Source organism: Giraffa tippelskirchi, chromosome 9, assembly GCF_054371585.1.
Source record: "Giraffa tippelskirchi isolate mGirTip1 chromosome 9, T2T-mGirTip1v1.2.pri, whole genome shotgun sequence".
NCBI classification, from domain to species: domain Eukaryota; kingdom Metazoa; phylum Chordata; class Mammalia; order Artiodactyla; family Giraffidae; genus Giraffa; species Giraffa tippelskirchi.
In genome coordinates, this window is record NC_137283.1 from 158,771,312 (window position 1) to 158,797,225 (window position 25,914).

Genomic DNA, 25,914 nt, shown 5'->3' on the forward strand with positions numbered 1-25,914 from the left:
TATGTAATAACAGTGTGGAGTGTTAGAATGAAGGTGAAATGTTTTAAAGGAGTAAGACAGTTTCCTTCATTTCCTGTCATGTTTTAAACATTTAAGTATCAAGGTCCAGTTGGGGTTGGGAGGGAGTCTCAAGAGGGAGGGGATATATGTATACTTGGGATATATGTATACTTAATAGCTAATTCATGTTGTATAGCAGAAACCAATAGAAATTGTAAAGCAATTATTCTCCAATTAAAGTATCAAGGTCTGTGGAATGGAATGGCTCTAAAATAGCTTTTCATATGTGTGGTTGAGATGAAGTATGATTTTTGCTGAAAGCAAAGTATTTTGTTTTATATATTATTTGTAATATAATCAGGGAACCTCAGAAGGAGAGTTAATGGCATTTGAAACTGAGGTACAACTTGAAAATAACTCCTTTGTTTTTGCTTAACTGGCATACAAATATATCTGGTCTTCATGGTATATTAAAATACTGCACTTGTCTTTTGATAAACCTTTTGTGCAGTCTGCAAGTGTTGAAAAAGATGCTACACAATTTTAAATAAATTTGCTTAGAAACATTTTGGTATGTACTAAAATACTATTTCCTTGGTTTATTAAGTACTGTGGACTTTGGCTTTAATTTTTATTATGTATATACTTTTAACTTGCTGAATTTAAACAAATGGAATTTTTCTTCCTTTTTGTGGTATGTAATCATTGGTGTGTGCAGGAAGAAATTTTTCAGCTAGTGATAGAATTGTATGGCTAAATTTAATAGGCCTATTATGTATCATTACCAATTTTCAGATTTGTTGAATCTGAGTTAATGGATGAATGACTTGGGCAGAGAGAACTTAAGGTTGTTCAGTTGGTATTTTTCATTTCTGGAGTTGGATGCTTTATTTGCCTGGTGTGCCTGATAGATGGTAAATCATAATCGAGGTTGAGAGTGACCTCGATTTTAATGGGTTTGAATCCTGGCTTTACCATTTATCTACTTCATGACTTGAGTGAACTACTTTATCTCTGTGGCTCCAGTGTTCCCCTGTAAAGAGCAATAAATGAGTTAATACATGTAAAGTGCTCTCAACAGCACCAAGTACCGAGTGACTGCTCACTAAATGTTCACATGACTGTTACCTTGAAGTTCCAGTCCTGATAACAGATCATCTCCTTTGGTCATACTACTCCAGATAGAAATTTTTATTGTTTGGGTAGTTTCCACTGATGGAAAAGGACAGTAGCTTTAATGTATTGTTGAATCTTGGAGAGAAAAGTCAAAAGCTGCCTGTGTTCATTATTTCATTCCTGAGTTTCAAGTATCTTACTTCTTAATGCTGGACAAGTGCAGGTGCCTAAGCATTCTTGAAGATGGAGAACTCAGCTTTTGGCAAAAAGCTTGCTGAGTACTGCCAAAGAAGGGTAATTTTATGGGCAGACAACTTGGTTAACGCCCAAGATGATAAGAAAGTTTCTGTGTCTCTACTTGAACATTATTTTCAGAGTGTTTACTATGAAGGTAACAAAAAAAAAGGTGTTAACATTTTTTGACATGTTTTAAGTACTTACATGCCATAAACTGACAGGTATTTTATATGCATTATAATTTTTATCATCACTCCATGAGACAGGCACTTGTTATCCCCACCTACACAGTAGTAAATGTGCTTAAAAGAGTCCTGTGAAAAGCAAAGGTCAAACGTTTGAGCTGCCCTTAGGTGCTGTCATTAAAGCTCTCTGGACATGTCGACCTCAAAACTGGCCGCTGAACCAGGTCTGATGCCAAGAGCTGATTCTTGACTCTGTGCCATTCTGCCTCTCTTCATCCTCTAGAGTGAGAGGAAAACAGTACCTGAGCTTCTAAGGAGGACACTTCACCAGCCACCTGGATGGTCACAGTGGTAAATGGGTCGGAAACAGTCCCCAAACGGCACTGCAGTATGGACAAAATGCAAACTGAAGATTCTTAAGTATATAGTTCAAGATGCTAGCTAAGGTAAGAGGGTTTAGTTAAATCTCTCAGAAGTGGTTAATTTTAGCCCTTGAAATGATACCAGTTTGTGGACAAAAGGATTGAGACTATTTCACATCTGAAATTACTAGGGGATATACCAGTTGCCATCTCTTCACAGAAAATTTAGTGGGTACCACTGTTGGGACGATTTTAATGAGAAAAAATGTAAAAGTGCTTGTTACGTAGGGCTCACTGGACTAGTTCTCTTGACCTCTCAGCTATGTTTGATGCAACAGAGCACTCAGGTTTCTGGGACACTTTGGCAAACATAATGTAAAGTCATTCTGGCAGTTTTCTCTCAGATGTTTCTTACTTCTCACTAACAGTGGTCTGTTCCCTGTGCCCAACCATTGCCTACTGCTATTCTCTGATGGCACTTCCCTATCTGGCCCATATACAGCCTTGGGGTAGACAAAACTGAGGACTCCCCTGAGGACAGGTGCTGAGTGGCCACTCAACAAAAGCAAGCAATTGTCTTCTCAACTTTTGCTGTTAGGTTGGTTGGTTCTGAATAGAGCCTCCAGGTAGGAAACAATACATTTCTTGCATTCAGAAGAATATATTCATAGTCATTCAGATGTATAAGGCTCTGAGCATAAAGAATGTATTAGTATTCATTGATATTTAATTATAATGTGCCAGGGGCTGTGCTTAAAGGCAGTAGAGCAAGATCTTGCAAAGACAAGTAGGAAGTTTAATATGGTAACTAGAAAGACAAAGGTAGAACATGCTCAGAGGTACTAAATAGGAAGTCTTCCTGGAGGAAGAGATGTCTAAGTGAGTGCTACATGGTAGGCTGGTAAACAGAAACTCAGATTTGAATAGAGATAGAAGAAGACATGGGTACAATGGGTTTTGTTTAGGCATGTTAAATTTGATGTGCTTATGGCAAATTTTCATAGGGTCTGTCTGCTCAGAAGACAAATTAGGTTAGGGAGAGATTTCCAAGCAGTCAGTAAAGGGGCAAAGTAAGCCTGCCTGAGTGGCCAGAGATGTAAGGGGACACTGGTATAGAACAGAGTGAAATCGAAGGACAGGTTCCTTAAATTCCTTGGAGACTCCTGTTTCAGGATAGAACACATTCCAGTCAGAAGACTGCTGATTCCATCAGGATTCCAGACGCTGAGGATTCTCCTGACCACCATTATCCAAGCATTTGCTTCCCCACAGGGCCTGTGCTTTAGTTATCTGGCCCCATGTGCATATCTCTGCAACGTCTTAATGTGGGTTCCCAGGACCTAATGAATTTTCAATCTACTTGAAAGCTCTTCAGGAGGATCCCCACTGTCTTGTCAAGTTTTCCCTCTACAACCTATAACTAAATTCTCTTCCAGTGTTCTCAAGTTGCACTGCCTGCCTAGAAACTCTTTGCTTCCTAGCATATTAGGCATTTCTCTCTGGTTTACTGAACAGAGTAACTTCCTACTAGGGAGTCAGCCTGGATGAATCAGGATGCTGTCAGTTACGTTTAACAGAATGGCTTATCTTACTAAGAGAGGGCTTAAACAATAGTATGTGTTAGTCACTCAGTCGTGTCTGACTCTTTGCGACCACATGGACTGTAGCCCGCCAGGCTCCTCTGTCTGTGGGATTTCCCAGGCAAGAATACTGGAGTGGGGTTGTCATCCCCTTCTCCAGGGGATCTTCCCAACCCAGGGACAGAACCGAGGTCTCCTGCATTGCAGGCAGATTCTTTACTGGCTGAGCCATCAGGGAAACCAGGACTTAAACAATAAGGAAAACTTGCCTCACATGGTTGGAAGATCAGAGGTTGAGTGAAGTCTGGAGTTGCTCTCAAAGATGTCCTCCAAAGGCCATAGTTCTGTCCATCTCTGCTCAGATGTCTTCAGAGTGTTGGCCTTGCAATCATGCTGGCTCTTCTCGTGATCAAAATGTGGGTGCAGCAGTTCCAGGCTTCACACCCAGACACCACAATGTCCATAGGGAAAAAGGATCCATCTCTCTCTCTCAGATGTGAGAATACCTTTCCCAGAGCGACCCAGCCAGTTTCCCTTCACATTTTTGTGGCCGAGATTAGGTCAGTGTACATTCCAAAACCACTGGCCAGGGCTAAGACTAATTGTTTAGAGTAAAATGAATGTTTACGATCCAATCACTATATAACTGGGCTCTTTGGAAAAAGGTGAAAAATATCAAGTCTACTAAAAAAAAATAGCTTAAACAGGATAAGTCTATTCAGCTTTGAAATTCCAGCCATCACTGATTACCCCACCCAAGTACCCTTTACTCAAACACCTTGTCAATACAGAAAATTAATGGTGGTTTAGTGTTAATTATCATGCAAATACTTGTAAAACTCCGTGTCTATTGCCAACTCTAGCCTCTTTGTATGCAACCCTTGGGCATGGTTAAAGCTCTCGGATATCATGAAAAATGCATTAATATCTATTTGATAAGCATTAAGTAGGCCCCTATCGTGTGTCGAACACTATCCTATTGCTAGAGAGAATAAGACAAAGCAAGACTTCTCTCTGGGAGACTAGATTTTTGGAGTGAGTCCAGGGCAAAATCGCCAGAGCTGAGGCTGGAAAGCAGGGCCAGGTACTGAGGTTCCTAGAACTCTGAAGGATTTTGAACTTTGCCCAACAGGGGATAGGAAGTTGGAAAAGGTTTAAAACAGAAGTCATCCAACTGTTATTATTGTACATGCTCCTTGCCTTCCAGACTGTCTACACGGTCAACTAGGGGAAATCTTTTGATCTGTGGGACAGAGACACTTTCCTCACACACTCGTCGCTATGGTTGATCCTCCAGGATAAGAAAGGCATGGGGGCCAACCCCACAGAAGGGCACGGAGTCCTCCCACTGTTTGCAGAGAGGAATCAAGCTAACCCCTACGTTAATGAATGATGGATTACGGACGCCCAGGCAAAACAAAGAGGAACTTGAGAAGCCCTGAGAGCAAAAAGCACGCATCAGAGAGGCCCGCAGGCCTGCAGCTGGTTGGATTCGCACCGAATTTTCACTGCAGAGATCCAGAGCCTGGGCTGAACACGGGATAGGCCTGCCGCCTCACTTGTCAGTGACTCCAAAAAAAACCTTAAATTCAAAAAAAGGCAACCTTCCTGAGTCGGCAAGATCCTCTGGAGAAGGAAATGGCAATCCACCCCAGTCTTCTTGCGGGGGAAATCCCATGGACAGAGGAGCCTGGCGGGCTACAGTCCATGGGGTCGGAAGAGTGGGACACGACTTGCGACTAAACCACCACCACCATCCCCCAAAACAAAAATGGTCAAAGTAGAAACGACAGCTCTGGGGTATCCAGATAAAAGGTGGTCGGCTGCTTCCGGGCCCAGAGATCCCGCCCTCCGCCCCTGCTGCTGCTGCTGCTGCTAAGTCGCTTCAGTAGTGTCCGACTCTGTGCGACCCCATAGACGGCAGCCCACCGGGCTCCGCCGTCCCTGGGATTCTCCAGGCAAGAACACTGGAGTGGGTTGCCAGTTCCTTCTCCAATGCATGAAAATGAAAAGTGAAAGTGAAGTCGCTCGGTTGTGTCCGACTGTTCGCGACCCCATGGACTGCAGCCTACCAAGCTCCTCTGTCCATGGGATTTTCCAGGCAAGAGTACTGGAGTGGGTTGCCATTGCCTTCTCCGGCCCTCCGCCCGGGAGGCCCGCAACTCCCCGGCCCCCGCCCCCGCCCCCGCCCCCGCCCGCCCTCGCGCATGTGCACCGGCGGCCGCCGAGGCGCTGGGCGGGGCTTCCCGAGGCCCCGCCCCCAGCGCGGTATATCTGCGGCGGGGCTGGCCCCCTTCGCTCACTAAGCCGGCTGCTCTGCTTGATAGGGCGTTGTGCGGCAGGATGAGTGCAGACTCGGACCCGGTGGTCATCGTCTCGGCGGCACGCACCATCATAGGTGAGTGGAAAGGCGGACCTGGCGTGGAGTTTGAGTCGTGAGCTAGGCCTGGCCTGGTCTCGGGGACCCAACCCCCCATCCCCCCAACCCACCCACCACAGGACCTCCGGGATTCGCCGAACCCTGCGCCTCGCGCCTCCGCGGCGGGCCTGCCTTCCACGCCCCTTCCTCGCCCGCTCTCATCTGAGTGTTCTGATTGGCGTCTTGGGTAGGGCCACCGCGCCTCTCGACCCTCCTATTGGTTGCCGGGGAGAGACGCTTTACCGCGAGCCCCCTGATTGGCCAGCCGCGGGAGGTACCACCTCAGCCTTGGGGCTGCAGGGGGCGGGGTCGCTGGGTGGTCTGAGCTGGCAGGGGGAGCTGGGCGAGGGGGTCGCATCGCTTAAAAGGAGGGTTAGAGAGAATTGCCCGAATGTCCTTAGCTGTATATAGATTACAAAGGCCCTAGGCACGCGAGAGTGGGCGCCCTCTTTTGTTAGGGAAGCTTTTGGCCGCGCCCAACAAGCTCGAATTTGGGGGAGTGGATGGACAGGTTTCCCGCGGGTCTGCAGTCTCCCCTCACACCCTGGGGACTGCCTGCCTGGAGTTCGACTGCTGCGCGTCCCCCGCGCTCCTCTCTGTGCCCGTACGAGATGCAGTGGGGCGTTTTTTCCGGGGGAAAAAGCACCGGTCCGCCGACTCCCCCACCGCCCCGGGCGCCCTCTCCATCGCCCTCGTCTTCGCTTCTGTTCTAGGCTCCTTCAATGGTGCCTTATCCACCGTTCCTGTCCATGACCTGGGCTCAACTGTCATCAGAGAGGTCCTGAAAAGGGCCGCTGTGGCTCCCGAAGAGGTCTCGGAGGTCATATTTGGACACGTTTTGGCAGCAGGTAACTCCACAGTGACCCCCAGCCTAGGTCAGGGTTATTGGAAGCAATAACCTCTCCTCCCCCTGCTCCCCACTTCACACACAGAAACGTGTTCTTGCCTCCATGCATTCCCTCTGTTAGAATATCTCCTGTCGCCCTCTGCCAGGCCCCATCAGTAGCTTCTCTCCAGCTTAACCCTGAGCGTCTGTAAATACGTTTCCTGATCAAGCCTAGATCTCTGTCCTCCACTGCCTTTTCATTCTTTAGAAGCAGGACCAGCCTGAGGCATGAGAGAGGATGCAGGGCCTTCTGTATTTCCCTAAAGTTTCCCACATTCAATAAAAATGCATTGAGTTCTTCTGTGTCCCGCTTTGTGCTAGGTGCTGGGACAGGGCTTCACTGACACAAGTCAGTCCTTGGCCTGCACCGGACTCACTTCTGTGCTGGCATCACCCCTGGAGGGGCTGCTGTAGATGAATCTCGGGAGTGTTCCAGCTCACTTCTGATTCCCGCTAGGTTTACAGGCCCACACCCACTGACAATTCCAAGTTAGTTATCCATAACTAGTTTCATACTCATTCAGAAGTATAATAAATTCTGATTATTCCTAGTGATAATGGTGTCACGCTCACTTTTGCCAACTTTTGTCCTTACCTTATCTGAGATCCGACCCATTTTTCTGTACATTTACTTTGCAGTTTTGTAGTTAGTTCCTCTTTCTAGTTCTCCTTTTACACTTCCTCCTCGTGGGCTTTAAGGTTGAAGCACATTACTTTTCTCCTGACTTTCCAAGGCTTTGAAGTGTTTGAGTCATACCCTCAGGTGTTAACTCATCTTTTGGAACACTCCCTCCTTTCTTCCCAGACCCATGGCTCAGACTTGCTCCGTTGCCATAGGATCCTCCACTCTGGGTTTCTCTGTTACCTCTCCCACATCACTCTTCTCCTCTTGAGAGATTGAGTAATGAATACAGTATCACAGCCTTGAACCCACATTTGTCCTACTCTTTAAGCCCCGGTCCCCTCCACGATTGTGTAACTAATATTTCCTGAGCATTTGCTGCACCCCAGACATTTTTCTATCGGCTGACACAATGTTCATGTTGGATGGAAATCCTCAATTCTCATTGAGCTCACTTTGTGCTAAATGCAGACCATTAATTAATTCTGTTCGGCACTCATTTCTTAACTCTAAGTCCGCAAGATCCCTGGAGTAGAAAATAGCTACCCATTCCAGTATTCTTGCCTGGAAAATCCCATAGATGGAGGAGCCTGGTGGGCTACAGTCCATGGGGTCGCAAAGAGTCAGACAACACTGAGCAACTCAGCATGCATGCACCTGAAGATGGGGATTATGAATAAATGCATACTTACTTATACATACTTATGTATGAATAAATACATACTTCCTTCCCTGAAGGAAGTGCCCACAATTGAATTATGGAAAAGTATTTGTCAGTTCTGATTTCGTACGTGTCTTAATACATAACCAGTTAATCGTGGTGTGATGAATATTAAGCAAGGAAAGAGTTGCTTCTTAGCAGAGGTTTCCTCTTTGAAGTAGCCCTCTTAATCCTCCCGGCTTCCCAGGAGGCTCAGTGGGTAAAGAATTCTCCTGCAATTCAGGAGACACAACTTCAGTCCCTGGGTTGGGAAGATCACCTGGAGGAGGGCATGGCAACCCTCCAGGGATAATGCCAAAGTTCTGCCTGGTTTTTTTTTTAATATGGGAGTGTGTGCTCATTCAAGTACACACTAGCAAAAGATCAAGAAGACAGTTCCTTCTTACAGTATTAATAACTTCTTTGTGGAGGAGAAAGCTTATATTCATGAAGTTTCTATGGAACAGCACAAGATAATATGTATGCAAGGGTCAGACCAGGACAGGTCCACACAATTCTCTGCCTCTCCGGGAACTTGACTTGGCTGAGAAGTGGCCGGAGACCCAGTTGACAGTCTCTTGAACTTTGCATGCACTTTGATCCCAACATGCTTTCTCTGGCTGCTGAGAGGCCTCTGTGATTCTTCTTCCAGGCTGTGGGCAGAACCCTGTTCGACAGGCCAGTGTGGGTGCAGGAATCCCCTACTCTGTTCCTGCGTGGAGCTGCCAAATGATCTGCGGGTCAGGCCTGAAAGCTGTATGCCTCGCAGCCCAGTCGATAAGGATAGGAGACTCCAGCATTGTTGTTGCAGGAGGCATGGAAAATATGAGCAAGGTAAGGCCTCTGAAGAGATGGCGCTCCCTGACTACTCATTGATGAACTCCTGTCCATTGCCACAGCAGGGTTGACCAATGGTCTGAGAGCTGGAACCAAACAGGGAACAAGGAAAATTTGGATCAAACCTTGATCCCTGCCTACATGTTAATTATTCACAGTGATTGGGAAATTCAAGTTGAAGAAAAAGCCAGTCAACCAATGTGATGTCCTTAGTTTTACATTTCTTTCTCATTGTGAGGAAAAGTCAAAAACCAGATGTTGCACTCACCTTCCTGCACGGGACAAAGGGTATTCCTGGGGACCACAGCCTGTCAACCTTTTGTAGGTACGCAAGAGAGGACCCACTGAGCTGTGCCTGTCTCCAGTGGGCTTGGCAGATGGGATTGGCTTCGCCAGGTTCCATCCCTCCCACTGACACAGTGGGGAAAAAGGAAAAAGTGTATCCCTTGCTTCCTGCAGCAATTCAGGGTCTCTCCTGGGGAACCCCTGGGCAGAGGCCGATTCAGCCCACCTTGCTCAGGCTTGGGAGGAGACACAGTGGGAGTGGCAAACACAGAGTGATGCCGGTGGGGCCGTAGCAGTACCTGTGTAGTGCTTTATGGGGTGCTTTTACACGTGCAGTCATAACAGCCCTTGGTTTTGGTTTTATTCCCAATTTACAGTAAGGAAACCAAGGCCCAGAGCCAGGACTTAAAATGGAGATCTTCAGACTCTTTAGTCTTTCCTTTCTAGCTGCTGTTGAGTTGGTAGGAGTTGAGAGGGGGCTTCCCTGATAGCAATTGGCAAAGAATCCCTCGGCAGTGCAGGAGACCCCGGTTTGATTCCTGGGTTGGGAACATCCCCTGAAGAAGAAATAGGCTATCCACTCCAGTATTCTGGCCTAGAGAATTCCATGGACTGTGGCTATCCACTCCAGTATTCTGGCCTAGAGAATTCCATGGACTGTATAGTCCACGGGGTCGCAAAGAGTCAGACACGACTGAGCGACTTTCAAGAGGAAATCCCTTGAAATTCCCCCACTGAGACATGCTCCCCATCAGTTAATCAGGCAACCTGATTATTATCACTCTAGGCATTGTACGTCCCATCAAAATAAGGAACATATTGTTAGCATCACATAAGCCCATTGATCAGCTCTTCATGTAACAGATCGCTGGTTGCTTTGGAAAGAATAAATGAGCTTTTTAAAGAAATAGGACAAAATGCACAGGTTTGTTTGATGGAAAGCTGCAAATGCATAGGGAAGAGAGTTACAGGTGGGTTTCCAAGGGCAGGTAGGGTGGAGTAGCCTATTAATTCCAGGCGTCTTCAGGCGCTGGGCCCTCGGTGATGAGGAAGATGGGCTGGAACAGAGGAGAAGGGTCACGACGGGGACTCGGTGAAGACTGAGGAACCACTGGATGGTTTTGAGTGGGAGCCTAAGGAGAGGACTAGTTACAACCACGCCTAATCCATCTGTATTTCTTGTTTCCAGGCTCCTCATTTGGTTCACTTGAGGACAGGAGTCAAGATTGGGGAAAAACCACTGACTGACAGTATACTCTGTGACGGGCTCACTGACGCATTCCACAACTATCACATGGGCATTACAGGTAAGGTGGACATGGCTGAAAACATACTGACTGTAAAAAGGTTAAAAAAGGTTGAGTAACAATTGGTTTTGCAGGTGCTTTTCCTCTTTAAGGGTAGGGACGGAGTCCTCATCATTTTGTATCCCTGATGACGGGGATAGTTCCCATTTGATGAAGCCAAGTTGGGGAAATATTCCCTCTCTCCTTTGTGACTCCTTGATTGTCAGGGAAGTTGGCGGTGGGAGGAACCTCAGAGTTCTTCTGGGTCAATCTCTCATTTTATCATATGAAGAAACAGGGCTCACAAATAGTGGCTTTGTGGCAAAGGCAATGTCAGAGATAAGCTAGTACTTCTGGTATCTAACTCTGTATTCGTTGCACTACACAATCAGGTTTTCATCCACCCACAAGGCTTGCAATATTTCAACCTTCTTTTCTTTATTGTATTCATTATGGTGATCTGAATAACCATTTGACCTAGAATAGCCAAAACAATTTTGACAAAGCAGGAAACAGAGAGAGCTTTGATCTTTGGTATTACCACTACAGCTTGCTCCAAGGCTCAGATGATGGTTAGCATTTTTTTAGCAATAAGGTATTTTTTAATTAAGGTATGTACATTGTTTTTTTAGATATAGTGCTATTGCACACTTAATACACTGCACATACTTACAGTGTAGAAATGTGGATATCACTTTAATCAAGTGAGCAAAGTTGACATAACCTGAGATAAACTCCCACATGTATCCTGATAAGATTCAGTGAAAAGAAAATATCATCATCATTCCGTACTTTCCCACATTATATTCTAATGCATTAGAATATTCTAACGTGTTATCTAATCTTGAGGAAATATCAGAAAAATTAGGATTGGTAACATCTGACAAAGGAACTGGCCCCTGCCCTTCAAAAATGCCAAGGTTAAGAAGCATGGAGATAGGCTAAGGACTAGTTGCAAATAAAAACTGAAGAGATTGACAGTGAAATGCAGTGTGTGATCATGGATTGGATCATACCGAACAAACAAATTAGCTATAAAGGGCATCACTGGGACAATAGGTGAACCTTGACTATAGACTGAGCGTGTAGATAACAGTATTTTATCAGTGTTCCATTTCCTGATTTTGGTAGCTGTGGTTAGGTAAGAAGCTGGCCTTTCTTGTGGGGAAATATACACTGAAATTAAAATTTAGAGATAAAGGGGCATGATATCCACAACTTTCCATCAAATGGTTCAGAAACAGAATGAGAAAGCAGATGGGGCCAAAAAATAGAAACAATTGGTAAAGCAGCGAAAAGGACATTTCTGTAAGTTATAGAAAGGAAAAACAGAAGGAAGGCAGCAAAGAAAGAAAACGGCTTCTTAAGAATCCTTGCAACCTTTCCACACCCGGTGGGAGGCAGGATTGCCACAGAGGACTGTCTCAGCCCAGCAGTGGGCTCACCGGTGTTGGGCATCAGTGCTTGAGCCAATGCCAGAAGCCATCCTGAAAATGTTTGGTTTTTTTTTCTTTCTTTCACAGCTGAAAATGTGGCCAAACAATGGCAAGTGAGTAGAGAAGACCAGGACAAGGTTGCAGTTCTGTCCCAAAACAGGACTGAGAATGCGCAGAAGGCCGGCCATTTTGACAAAGAGATCGTACCAGTTTTTGTATCTTCTAAAAAAGGTGGGTGTGTCAGTCATAAAGGTTTAAAGGTCAACAGGGCTGTCTGTAACAAAATCATTACTAGCGTATAAGGAAATCATTAATAGTCAAAAGAATACCATATAGGAATGTTTGTGCGTTGTATCTGTTATGTCTCTTGGGATGCAAAGAAAAGCTGTATTCAGGGTGGATCTGAACATGAGGCGGGAGGGGACATGGGAGGCTGGGGGGCATCTAGGCACTCCTGGCCCAGGGTCTCCCCGCGGCTGTGTAGGTACAGCGTTTAATGAGACAGGCACGCTGGCCCCTGGTTGTTGGAAGGCAGCAGCCCACCTTTCTACCCCTACCAGTTCTTTCTTCAGAAGCGACTGTCCATTCATTTCTGTTGCTTCTGTGTGCGCTTCATATTTCTTGAGGGTGTCATCTTTTGGGGTTACTCAGCTCTTCTCCAATATGGAACACAATGGTCAAGTTCTTTTACTGACTGACATCAATTATGTCCAGCCTTTGTGAGAGATTGGCTTTGACACCCTAGACCCAGTCAGCTGTAACCAGCCAAGACCTATACCCCAAACCTTAGCAACCTCTTACGCGAACAACTCCCTATGGCTGCCTTCCTCAGAAAGGGCTGTATTGGTATGGAAAACACTGAAGATGGTGCTCATATAATGTCTTAACATACAATACTTTGTATTACTGTGGACTTTTTCTCCTATTGGAAGTATTTTATAAATTTTTCTTCCAAATGTGAATCTTTCTGTATCACTTTTGAGGAATCCATCGTTTCTAGTACCCTGACTGCCATCTCTGTACTAACCTTGGGTCATTTATTTTCCTTTTTTTCAGGTCTTACTGAAGTTAAAACAGATGAGTTTCCTCGCCATGGGAGCAACATAGAAGCCATGTCTAAGCTAAAGCCTTGCTTTCTTATGGATGGAACGGGAACAGTCACCCCAGCTAATGCTTCAGGTTAGATTATCTGAAGGGTGGTTTGGGGAATACCATCTTCTGCAAGGACTACCCTGTACTCAGATTATTCTTTTTTTCCTTTTTGGGTGGGGGTGGGGGGGCTGTGCCTGTGGCCCGTGGGATCTTAGTTTCCTAAGCAGGGATCAAACCCAAGTCCTCTGCATTGGGAGCACGGAGTCCTAACTCCTGGACCACCAAGAAGGTTCCTATACAGATTATTCTAAAACCTTGTTTCAGTTGGTTTAGGGAAAAATGTAGTTTTGAACATTTGTTTCTTCATATTAGACTCATATACTAAAAAATGGATTTGGCTTCCCTGCAGTATCCTATCGGGACATACAAGTGAAAAAAGCGAAATTAGATTTTATCTACTACCTTTGTGCTTTTCCAAAACCAGAAACTCCGATTACCGTCTGTGATGTCTGGGCTACTTCTTCCACTTCATTAATCTCCTGTCCTCCACTGCTTTCATCTTTCTGTTCTTTCTCCCATGGAAATGTTCTGTAGTCTATCAAATTGGCAAACCTACCATTTCTAATTACAGCGTAAAGCCTAACTTTAACAGTAAATGACTTTGCCAAGATGTATTAAGGTTTACTTAACTCACATCTCCTGCAGTTAGAGAAAGTAGACACAGGTACTTAATGAGGACGGTTTCTGAAAGCAAGACATTCCTATCTTACAGGATTGAATGATGGTGCTGCAGCAGTGGTTCTTATGAAGAAGTCCGAAGCTGGCAACCGTGGGCTCACACCCTTGGCACAGATAGTTTCCTGGGCACAAGCAGGTGTGGAGCCTTCCATTATGGGAATAGGACCAATTCCAGCAATAAAGCAAGCTGTGAGTTTAATTTTGAACGTTGGTACCTATCCTTTGTGGCAAAAACCTCTTTGGAAGCACACCCGTAACTTGTAAATGCTTTATTTCTGCCTTCTTCAAACCTTTGCTCAGATCCTTCCCACTCCAAAATGCTGAGACGAGGCTTGATTTTGTTTTCATCTTTATTCCTATCAGGTTTCACCTGCGTGTCTCTGAGTCTTCCCATTAGCCTTAAATCAGCTTATTCATCTAGTTTTCGTTGTTCTTTAACTACCAAAAAAGAGCAGCCAACATTTGGATCACATGCTCTATAACCTTATGTGCACAAGACAAGTGTAACTGGTTCAGATTAAGTGGGCAGTTTTTAAGAGATCCTTCAACATCATACATACATATCCTGCTTTTCCATCTACAACAAAGAATGGTTCCACCAGTTCTTAAACCTCTGTTCCATTTAACCTTTCCTTTAGGTTGCAAAAGCAGGGTGGTCACTGGAGGATGTTGATGTATTTGAAATCAATGAAGCCTTTGCAGCCCTCTCTGTTGCAATAGCTAAAGAACTTGGATTAAACCCCGAGAAGGTAAGCATAAGCGAGAACTTGCAAATGAACGTTCACAGTGCAAACTGCATGTGACTCTGTGTACATGCATGCTCAGTTGTGTCTGACTTTTTGCGATTCCATGGACTGTAGCCCGCCAGGCTCCTTTGTCCATGGGATTCTCCAGGCAAGAATACTGGTGTGGACTGCCATGCCCTCCTCCAGGGGATCTTCCCCAGGTCTCTGGCGTCTACTGCAGTGCAGGTGGATTCTTTACCACTAGCACCACCTGGGAAGCCCCAATTTTAAGGCTGTCAACACCAAAATACAGGCCACGCCCCAAGTCTTGGCCATACAGTAACGGGTGGGTTCCTACTGGGACTCAGGGTAAGGTCACTTTTTTTGATTCCTAAGGCAAAAAACTTACCAGCGTTAGTTCCCTTTCCACAGAAAGTGCATTTTAAATCTCTGTTGCGGGATCTTACGTCCTTGACCAGGGACTGAAACTAGCAACCCCCTGCAGTGGAAGGGTGGAGTCTTAACCACTGGACTGCCAAAGAATTCCCATATTTTAAATCTTTTAAGCTAAGGTGGTCAGAAAGGATGTTACAAGGGTACAAGCCACTTCCTAAGCAACAGCATTTAAGGATTTTAACTCGATGTCCAGAGAAAACTGTCAATGATACAAATCTTTCTGCCCCTCAGGTTAACACTGAAGGAGGAGCCATAGCCCTGGGCCATCCTCTTGGAGCATCTGGCTGTCGGATTCTCGTCACCCTGTTACACACGCTTGAGCGCACAGGTGGACACCGTGGTGTGGCTGCCCTATGCATTGGGGGTGGGATGGGAATAGCGATGTGTGTTCAGAGAGGGTGAAACTGCCCAACAGCTAACTAAACCACAGCTGCATTTTAAACTAATAATACCAAGTCATGTGAAACCAGAGGACCAAAGTGAGGGTGGCAACTATCTCCAACTTCACAAGAAACACAAGACTCAGCAGCCTGTTGCACTTTAATGTGTAATATTCGAGGTACAAGCAAGCTGCATCTAACATTGTTATAAATAAAACATATTAGTCATCAAGGGCTCCAGAGTGAACAGCATCTTCATAACCTCCATGCTTATCATCTTTGCTTTCTGGGTGTAATTTAATAAGATCATCAATTCGAAGAATGGTAATTGCAGCTTCAGTTGCAAACTTCAAGCTCTTAACTTTAACTATGGTTGGTTCAAACACCCCTGCTTGTTTGTTGTCACGGGGTTTACCATTGACCAAGTCAAGACCAATCCTGCAATTTATGAAAAAAAACAATGGCCTCTTTCGTAATTCACATCCATCCCATTCCACCCCTTTAAAAGCTGGCTTATTAATTAAGCTATTCCATTAAAATATTAACCTTGGGAAACCTGAGGGCAGATCCCTTTAAGTAATTATGGATAAACAAATTCAGCACTGAAGGTGTAGAAAGCCTAGGTGGTAGTAAAATATTTCTAAAAAATAGGCATGGATCACCCAAAAGTAATTTCCTCTCTTTGGGGGACCTTCCTACTATACATACATGACTATCCAGAGAGAGGTGAGGAATCATTTGATAACTAAGACACACCAATGGTAGTAATCACTAGTCATCCCCTTAATGAGCTGAAGAAGAAAAACCAAACTACCATATATGATACACAAATGACAATGAAAAAGGGAACATATGCTTACCATTTTAGATTTTTTCGTTCCGGGTTAACCTGAGCCTCATTATGAAAAGCTCTTAATTTTGCAACCAGATCTGTGGAGTCTTGGGCAGCATTAACTGCCAGAGTATTAGGAATAACAAGAAGAGATCTTGCAAACTCTGCAATAGCGAGCTGTTCCCGGGAGCCCTAAGAAGAAAGACAATAAGGTGTCTTCACAAAAGAAAAGAAAGCCCACGGCAGCAGTTCAGAGCTTAGAAGAGACATATTCCTATGAACCAGAACAGGCTTCAGGGTGTTCTCACCATGCTGGTCGCGTAGTTCTCAAGGTAAATGGAAAGGGCCGCCTCTACAGCACCCCCACCTGGGACCACAGACTTGGACTCCAAAACTCTCTTCACCACACAAAGGGCATCATGTAAGGAGCGCTCCATCTCGTCACACATGAAATCATTTGCCCCACGTAAGATGACAGATGCAGAGGTACGAGCCTTAGTGCTATTTAAAACAATAGCAATAGTCTTAGATCAATTCAACAGTAGTAAGGCCATGAAGAAATTCACTTCTACTTACACAGGACGTTTAGACAGGGAAGCAATGTCTAGACCATGGAGAAGAGATGAAACGGCAACTTCACCTCCATTTACAAGGGCCCAGTATTGTTTTATCCCATGCGTATAACTGCTCATATCACTGAAGGACTATAGCAGCAAATAAATGGGAAGGTGGTCTATTTTTACTCAATAATAAAATCTGTACAGCCTTACAATTTAGAAAGTAGCTCTTACTTCTTAATTAAGATCAGTTCATCATCACAAATTCTCTCCTGTACCACTTCTTCTGCTTGTCCCAACATTGAAGCTTCAAAAGTTTCTTCGCCCTCCAAATTGGCCAGCGTTGACAGAATAGTTGCTATTAAAAGTAATTATAAACACCTGTAAGCACTGTTCTCTCATGAATATTTTCAACCCTGCTTTAAACATTTAGAAACATGGAATTTACCATAGAAGTGACACATTACCTCAAGTTTAAGGCTTGTAGTTAGACATCAAGGAACTGTCCTATCCTAAGAGAACTATGTCACTTCGAGGTGATGAACATTGAAGAACTTCCCCAGTTACAAACGCACAAAAGATTTTACACATGTATTTCTACACAAAGCATTAAGGAAGTTTTCTGGATCTGCTTATTGTTCGCATCCAACGTAAAAGTAACATGACAGCTGGCAGGAGACATACCTCCAGAAGCTTTAGCAATGCGTTTAAGGTCCCTTTTTAAAACTCTTCGAACTGCCATAGCACCAGTCTCCACAAAATACTTCAGACACATATCGTCAATTCCACCAGTGGTTAGGATAACGTTGGCACCAGTTGCCAGGATCTTCTGGATTCGCTCCTTGGTGATGTCGGATTCTCTACAAAAATGCAGTACTTAAGTAGTAACCCAAACTTAACTTCTGTATTTTTAACATTACAACACATAGCTTGAACTTCCATTAAGTATTTTTCATAAAATAATCAGATTGAATGATACTAACAAGTATCTCCCTTCTATGAGCAGAACTTAAAATCAGTCCAATTTACAGAAAAGTTCAAGGAATTAAATACCAGCTAGCTCTCCCCACCCCAACTTGAGTTTCTAACCAGGAACGGCACCTAAGAAAGGAAGCTTGATGGACCTGGTGGGGAGACAGACCGTCAACCAAACTCCAAGGCAAGTGTCACTACAGTGCAATGCAGAGAGGACAAGCATATGAGAGCCATGTGTCCAGTCTGGCAGGTGGGATAAGGAAAGCTTGAAGGTCTGGAGTTAAGAGAGAGGCCCAGAGTTGGAACTCCAGGTATGAACAGAAAATGAAGAACTCTGTAGCAATGTCAAAGTCTGAATCGAGAAGTTTTTTTTTTTTTTTTTTAGTATTTTAAAGTGAGAGTAGTAGTATCAATCTGGGTTTTCAAAGGATGCAAGAATGAAGACACTCTGAGGCAGTAACTGGAGATGAGTCTATCTGATGTGAACAGATGGCCTTAACAGAGAAGGCAAAGTTTATGGCTTGGGTGACTAAGAGATTCAGCAACTGATTTCTGGAGTGAAATAAATACTAACAGGTTGGGGGCAATATGAGAAAACAAAAGTTTGGTTTTCAACAAGGTGAATCTAAAGCCCCCGTGATATTCAGGTGAAGCTGCACGGGAATTACAAGCAATCTACAGGATACACAGATCTGAAAATCAGTCAATATATATTTACTTATTCAAAGAACAGTAGAATTTTTCTTTTCTTTTTTTTTGCCACACCATGCAGCATGTGGACTTTTAGTTCACTGACCAGGGATCAAACCCAAGTCCCCTGTATTAGAGGCGTGGAGTCTTAATCGCTGGAACACCAGGCAAGTCTCAAGATCAAAGAATCTTTAAAGTGAAATGAGTTAAAGATGAACCTCACAATAAACCTCTCTACATACTAGACAAATACTTTATGTATGTCAAAGCCATGAAACCAAGTCATTCAGCCTCTACCTTCATAGAGTTTACACTTTTAGACGTATTAATACATAGTTAGAAAATGCGGTAACTCAAGGGACAGCGTAATTCAGACTGAGGGGGAAAGAGAAGCATCTCTGAAAGTTACCAACTGAAAAACAAGTAAAAAAAATTAGCCAGTCAAAACAAGTAGGCAGAGAATGTTCTGGGCAGAGGAACATTCTATCTTTAGGGGCTGAAGCTCTTAGAGAAAGAGCTTGGTGGGTTCTGGTTTTGGCTGTGCTAGACCACAGTGCAAAGAGCAGGTAAGGAATTGAACTAACCGAGAGTGATGGGAAACCTCCAAAAGGCTCTGGCCTTGCAAGGGGTGAGATCAACGTGGCTGCTGTGTGGAAAACAGCCTTGGAGGTGATGAGACTGGAACCAAGATGACCAGCTTGGTGCCCCTGCAACAGCTTGGGCAAGAAAATGGAAACGAAAAGTGGGTGAGTTTGAGATTTAATTTATAGAGAGATATCAAGTGGTCTTTGATAGGTTAGCAGAGAAAAGAAAAAAAAGGAGTTAAGGACATTTCCTAGTCTTTTTCCTCAGTAGAGGAGTCCCTAACTAAAACAGCAAAGAGCAGATTTGGGGGTATCATCACAAGTTCAATTTTAGACGTAATGACTGAGATGCCTAAGAAGCAATCTATTCAAGCTCCAAGAAACAGATTCCAACTCTCCGGAACAGAGGATGCAGCAGCCCAGGCACAGGAGGACAGATGATGCAGAAGCAAAATGCTACTCCATCCTCAAAGTCTTTCAAAAAGTAGCCAAAGGCTTGATAAAGGTCAAGTGAAACTGGATGTGCGTTATGAGCTTCACAGCAGTGGTCACTAGTGACCTTAGCAAGCTGTTCTCCACTGGAGAACAGAGCTGAAAAGGGCATGAGAAATAAACCACCACAAAGGTTTTTGTGCCAATCACTCTTCTAACATCTGGCTATACAGAAATGAAGAAGGACAGGGAGTAACTGCAACAGGATGTGTACACAAGAGGCTTTTTACTATATTTAAGGATAAAAGAGCTACAAGTGAAGTAAAAGTGTTAGTTGTTCAGTCATGTCCGACTCTTTGCAACTCCATGGACTATATGTAGCCCATCAGGCTCCTCTGTCCATGAGATTCTCGAGGCAAGAAAACTAGAGTGGGTAACCAATCCCTTCTCTAGGGGATCTTCCCAATCTGGGTATTGAACCGGGTCTCCTGTACTGCAGGCAGATTCAAGAGGCTCTTATTATATTTAAGGATAAGAGAGCTACAAGAGGAATCTAGAAAGGAATGAAGAGTAGAATCAGTATTGAATATGCAGTGGAGGAAGAATAATCAATGAAGCAAGACTGTAAAAGCAGAAGGGAACAGGATCTCCAACACATACTCTAAAGGGACTGGTCTTTGAAGGAAAAAAGGACACTTCTGGTTATTACAAGGAAGGAAAGAGCACACGTGCAGATACCAGAGGAGAAACCATTGCAAAGTCGGCGCACTGCAACGAAGACCCAGCACAGCAAAAAAAATAAAATAAATCTTAAAAAAAAAAAAAGGTACACCTTCACAATTAGCTCTCTAGCATGTCTCTAGTTAAGACCACATGCACTGCCTAGTACCTGACAGTCAATACTATATGCTTGGTTCTTGCACTGTTTGAGGAAATGCATTCCTGGACATATCTCAAAGCCCTAACATCACTACACTCATAAAACCAAAATTTCACAAAATGTCAGTTTTCATGTATCACCCCAATCTTTCTTAAGACACTGTCACCACAATTTCTAATTTTCCTAGCAGTTTAGGTAACATAATTAGACTTTGGTTAAAAATGTTCATTTTTAAAGTCCTCTAAGACACTCACAATGGAGAAAAAAAGTCCAGTTGCATAATCCATCATACCCTGCTACCCATTAGACTCTTTAGTTTACTGTTACCTGCTCTAAAACAGGGTAATTTACAAACACGCCTTTCCCAAGGTCAAAAATTAATCTCTCAACATACCTCTGTCTGATCTGGTCCAGTTTTTCAGGGTCTGTAATAACCACTTGTACACCAAGCTTCATTTTTGTTTTCTGCAGGCTGAAGTCAAGGCAAGCAATTTTTGCATTAACTATTCTCTTGGGCATGCCTAAAATTGAACATAACATTAAGTACCTTTACAATTAACAATGCTATATTTTATAAAACACACCTATCCTTAGAAAGAACTGCACAGAGATTTTAAATCGTTATACATAAACACACAAATTAAGATTTTATTACTTTTAACATTATAAACAAACACTCAAGGCATTAAACACATGTGCTTTCTTTTAATTTGCATCTTTCTTAATCATGTGCAATTACATTACAAAGAAACTGGCAACACGATGTACCATTTCCTTTATCTCTGGGCTTCACTAAAGAACAAAAGTGCACATGTTGGATAGTTCATCTGAAGATGTAGTATATAATCCACAAATAGCTTTATCCTTTAGCACTCTGGTTATATGACCAAGTGAAATCGCAAGCCTTACCCTGGGATCCCACCACACAGTTGAGAGCATAGCCATTGATGAGCATACTCTCCATCTGACTTCTCCCATGGGCTTTCAGAACATTAATGGAATTGACTGGATAGCGAGGCTGGCCTCTGACATCTGTGTATTTAATAGCAAGCACAGCATCTACCACCATGTTAGCGAAGAAATCACCATTTCTAAGCCAGCAGTTAAGGAAAACAGGAGACTTGGGATGGACAGTGGGTGCACATAAAAATCAAGGGTAAATACAAAGGCACTTCCTTTTAGCAATCTCATCAAAGAAACAAGCATTATATATGCCACTGAAATGTTAGAAAACTGTTCATCACTATCTGCATATTATTTTCACAATACTTTGTATTACCCTTCCCTTCGGAAAAAGGAAAATAGGCAACTTCAATACAGCATCATCTGGCACAAAAACTAACACAGGGTTTGACTTTTAAAAAGCCTAAACTTCACCATCACAAGGATACATTCCAATGATTTTGGAAGACATCGATGTCTTAGCAGCATTAATCAGGCAATCCCTTCCAAGCTCATCGGTGTTAATAATCAGATTTTCACTGATATAACGCACTGCTTCCCTGTTTGAAGTGTGGGGGAGAAAACAATTCACTACTCATCTTGTGTTATCAGTGTGGCACAATATTTAGGGCATCGATGCTCTGTTCAGCCATTTCATATAGGAGGAGGACACGAGCAAATCCTCCCTCTTCAGATCACGGCAGTTCTCATCTATCCCATAAGCATAGCCACTAAAATCTATCAGGAGATAATGTGGTAGTCAAATGGGAAAAAAGGGATACTGGCCTTAGTTCTCATTTCAAGTGTTACTACATATACACTAAAACACAGCTTTATCAAAGTATAGTCATCAACTGAAACATTTAAAGAACACAGACTCTCAACTATTACATCAAACAACAAATAAAATTTTTTCTGAATGTAACAATCTTACTTGCAAGCAAGTCGATAGCCACTAATAACTGATGTGGGATGAATTTTCTGTTTGACTAGTTCATCTGCATTTTTTAGAAGTTCTGCTGCAATAATAACCTGCAGAGAAAACATCCATTGCTCTCATGTTATCCTGACAGTATGGGCAAAACATATGTACAAATACTAACACACATCAGATAATAATAATCAATGATGGGGCGAAAAGATTAACTCCTTATTAGAAACCAGAAAAAGATAACCCTACACAATATTTCATATGGAAATGGATAAAGCCAGATAGGAGTCAGCAAAGTCTTCTGGCTCTTAACTAAAATAAGCTAGTTCTGCACTAGAACAGTAGAGACGATACATTCATTCCTTTTCAAGATGAAGTGCTCACCAAGCTTTCAACATAAGCTAAATGAAGAGCCTGACTATTCAGTGATCTGTACTGCTTTATTATTTATTTATTTTGGACACTCCACTCAGCACTTGTGATCTTAGTTTTTAGACCAGGGATTGAACTCAGGCTCTCAGCACTGAAGGTTTGGAGTCCTAACCACTAGACTACCAGGGAATGCCCTATCTGTACTATTTTAGATTGTTATTTAGAAAACCATCCTTTTACGGAAACCAAAAATTATGCTTTAATCAAAAAGACTTTACAATTCTTGCCTGCATGTTTGGGGGGGAAATGAATTATATTTAAAAACCTTTGCTATCATGAACAAGTTACTTAGCAAAGACCATTCTTTCAGAAGAGGTGGATTCTATTCTTCCATGGCTTACAGATTAAACATTTCCGCACAAACCACTGCTTGTTTTTAAAGAGAGCAAATTATTATTTTTTTTTCCCTCATCAAATAAGTGTTTCTACTATATCAGTGTGCTGGGTGATCTTCAAGTTTATATCATGTTACTGATCATGTTTACCAACTCTCTCAAACTTCCATTTGAACTCATGAGTTTACTTGTCAGCATTTAAAATACAGAAACATTTTGTTGTTTTTTTTTTAAATACTTGTAAGGTTTTAGGAATTTATTCTGAGCCTCAGGTTGTGAGAGAAGACGAGAACATTTTCTTTTTCCTTTAAATGACTTACTTATGGTTAGGGCTTCATTTTCTGAAACTTTGATTTTAGGGGAAAAAAAAAACCTAGTCCTCCGCTAGCATCTTTACCTACCACGGAGGTGGTCCCATCTCCCACTTCTTTGTCTTGCAGATCCGCTAGCTCACAGAGAACTTTGGCTGCAGGATGCTCTACCTCCAGTAGCTTCAGGATAGTTGCACCATCATTAGTAATGGTTACATCCTAAGAAATTTCCAGGGGAGAAAAAAAATGACATAATAATCACCCACACAAACAGAGTATCCTCTAAATTAGCCCAACCCTGTTATGATACATTCACCTTCTGTATACCTTCCAATACCAGCGCTCTGACAAACACAAATAATTTACCAAGTGAGATGTTTATGAACTTATTCTTTAAAGTAATGAAGATTACGTGTAGACATATACTTACACCAATATCATCCACCAACATTTTATCCAAGCCAACTGGACCAAGAGAACTTTTCACAATATTGGCAATTGAAGCTGCAGCCATGACTGTAGATACAAAAAAATTTTTTTTTTAAATTCAAGATCCCAAGAGACAATCATTTCAGTCTAAAAGAAGTAAATGACAGCTTCTGAATTTTCAAATTTATCTAATCTGTCCTAAACTGAAAATCAACCAAAAGTCTAATGTAAGGAGAGAGTACCTAGTAATATACAGTTTTAATTCAACTGCAGACAGACACCAAGTGTTATTAAGAGTACTCACTTCATTGCTTTAAAGAAAAAATAATCACTTAGTCCTCACTGCAGATTCTGCCACTCCATACAAAACACAAAAAGATACCAGTCTTTTTCAGATTCTGGCAAGTTAAAAATTAATAATCTATCAAATAATGGTTAAGACTGACTGATTTCAAGTGGTAAGATTCACAAAATCTGTGACTTCAAGCAACTCAACAAATGCTTTAACAGGTTAAAGTTTACTAGATAAACTCATTCTAAGTACCGCTTATGTTAACATTCAACAAAAACTCTGCCTGCTAAACAGGTGGTCAGTGACAGGTGGGTAAGAACTAAATCTGGCCTGTAAGGGACCTGGCATCTACTGCAGATGATAACTGCAGGATACAATGTGTAAAATTTCACCCTTGATGAAATTCAAAGGAGAGAGTGAAAAATCTGGCTTAAAGTTCAACGTTCAAAAAACTAAGATCATGGCATCCGGTCCCATCACTTCCTGGCAAATAGATGGGGAAACGATGGAAATAGTGACAAACTTTATTTTTCTGGACTCCCTAATCACTGCAGGTGATGACTGCAGCCATGAAATTAAAAGACCCTTGCTCCTTGGAAGAAAAGCTATGACCAACCTAGACAGCATCTTTAAAAGCAGAGACATTACTTTGCCGACAAAGGTCTGTCTAGTCAAAGCTATGGTTTTTCCAGTAATCATGCATAGCTGTGAGAGTTGGACCATAAAGAAAGCTGAGCGCCGAAGAACTGATGCTTTTGAACTGTGGTGCTGGAGAAGACTTGAGAGTCCCTTGGACTGCAAGGAGATTAAACTAGTTAACCCTAAAGAAAATCAGTCCTGAATATTCACTGGAAGAACGGATGCTGAAATTGAAGCTCCAATACTTGGGCCACCTGATGCGAAGAACTGACTCACTGGAAAAAGACCCTGATGCTGGGAAAGACTGAAGACGGGAGGAGGAGACGACAGAGAATGAGGTGGCTGGAAGGCATCACCGAGTCGATGGACATGAGTTTGAGCAAGCTCCGAGAGCTGGTGATGGACAGGGAAGCCTGGCGTGCTGCACACCATGGGGTCGCCGAATAGGGACAAGACTGAGCGACTAAACCGAGCAATGCGCGAGTCATCTGAATAGCGGTCTATGGTCACGCACTCATCAGTGGGGGAAAAAAAAGCAATTAGTCATAGTTCTGTCTGGTTAACGGCCGTAAAACGAGGCCCAGAGACGCCTTTCTGGACTAGGACCTAAACAAAAGGGCGGGGGCAGGGGCCCCCGGCCAGCAAGGACTGGAGATGCTGCAACACGTGCGGGTGCGCGGAGCTCGCTCTCCCAGACCCCGGCCTCCGCAGCTTCCGGTCAAGCCGCGCTGCGCCCTCGGCCGAGACCCGCCGCGGGACAGAGAAGCCACCCACCACTTCCAGTGGCCCTTTCGGGGGGGAAAGAAGGGAAGCCGTGAGGACGGCAGCCAAGGCCGAGGCGGGGGTGAGAGGGACGCGCACCGCCGCGGGCCCGCCTTAGGCCGCGCTCAGGCCCTCACCGTTCTGGGAGCGGATCGCCTCCCCAGTGCTGCGGTCCCCGAACACGGACAAAGGACCCTCCATCCTGGCGGCGGGGCGCAAGTCGAGTTCCCCTCACACCGCGGGCAACCAGCGTCTCACGGTCCCCGGGCTAGGCGGTGGCCACTGCAGCCGCGACGGCGTGGAAAGGACTCGAGCGATGTCGCTCGCGGGGGCTGCTGGGAACGCCGCTCCCAGCCTCTCCCCTCCCCAGACACACACCTTCCCAGGCCGCGCCCCGGGGCAGGACGGGAAAGAAGGACGGGGAGGAGGATGGAGAAGCGTGAGTGCGCCGGAAGTGAGCAGACGGAAGGGGCGGTCCCAGCACGTTTGCCCAATTAGAGAGCGAATGAAAAGGGCGCGAAGGTAGGAGAGCGGAAGTCAGTATCTCGG

General features: G+C 43.9%; 2 protein-coding genes and 2 non-coding genes across 4 annotated transcripts; 1 reads left to right on the forward strand and 3 right to left on the reverse strand.

Moving 5' to 3' along the window:
• The first annotated feature begins 5,780 nt into the window (after positions 1-5,780).
• On the forward strand, positions 5,781-15,577 carry ACAT2 (acetyl-CoA acetyltransferase 2). Its single transcript, XM_081530200.1, has 9 exons — positions 5,781-5,878; positions 6,613-6,747; positions 8,760-8,941; positions 10,419-10,536; positions 12,039-12,182; positions 13,008-13,130; positions 13,816-13,970; positions 14,420-14,530; positions 15,194-15,577. Exons 1-9 carry the CDS (start codon positions 5,824-5,826, stop codon positions 15,362-15,364), a joined length of 1,194 nt encoding a protein of 397 aa, XP_081386326.1. The 5' UTR covers positions 5,781-5,823; the 3' UTR covers positions 15,365-15,577.
• TCP1 (t-complex 1) lies at positions 15,485-25,771 on the reverse strand. The gene is made up of 12 exons (XM_081530197.1): positions 25,503-25,771; positions 23,674-23,759; positions 23,334-23,462; positions 22,169-22,266; positions 21,684-21,794; positions 21,202-21,383; positions 20,687-20,813; positions 17,416-17,591; positions 16,966-17,089; positions 16,483-16,675; positions 16,203-16,366; positions 15,485-15,780 (listed from the first exon to the last, which is right to left on the reverse strand). Exons 1-12 carry the CDS (start codon positions 25,564-25,566, stop codon positions 15,564-15,566), a joined length of 1,671 nt encoding a protein of 556 aa, XP_081386323.1. The 5' UTR covers positions 25,567-25,771; the 3' UTR covers positions 15,485-15,563.
• LOC145522120 (small nucleolar RNA SNORA20) lies at positions 16,773-16,902 on the reverse strand. The gene has a single exon (XR_014065932.1). It is a non-coding gene; the product is annotated as a small nucleolar RNA SNORA20 (small nucleolar RNA).
• On the reverse strand, positions 21,870-22,006 carry LOC145522124 (small nucleolar RNA SNORA29). Its single transcript, XR_014065936.1, has one exon. It is a non-coding gene; the product is annotated as a small nucleolar RNA SNORA29 (small nucleolar RNA).
• Positions 25,772-25,914: the final 143 nt, after the last annotated feature.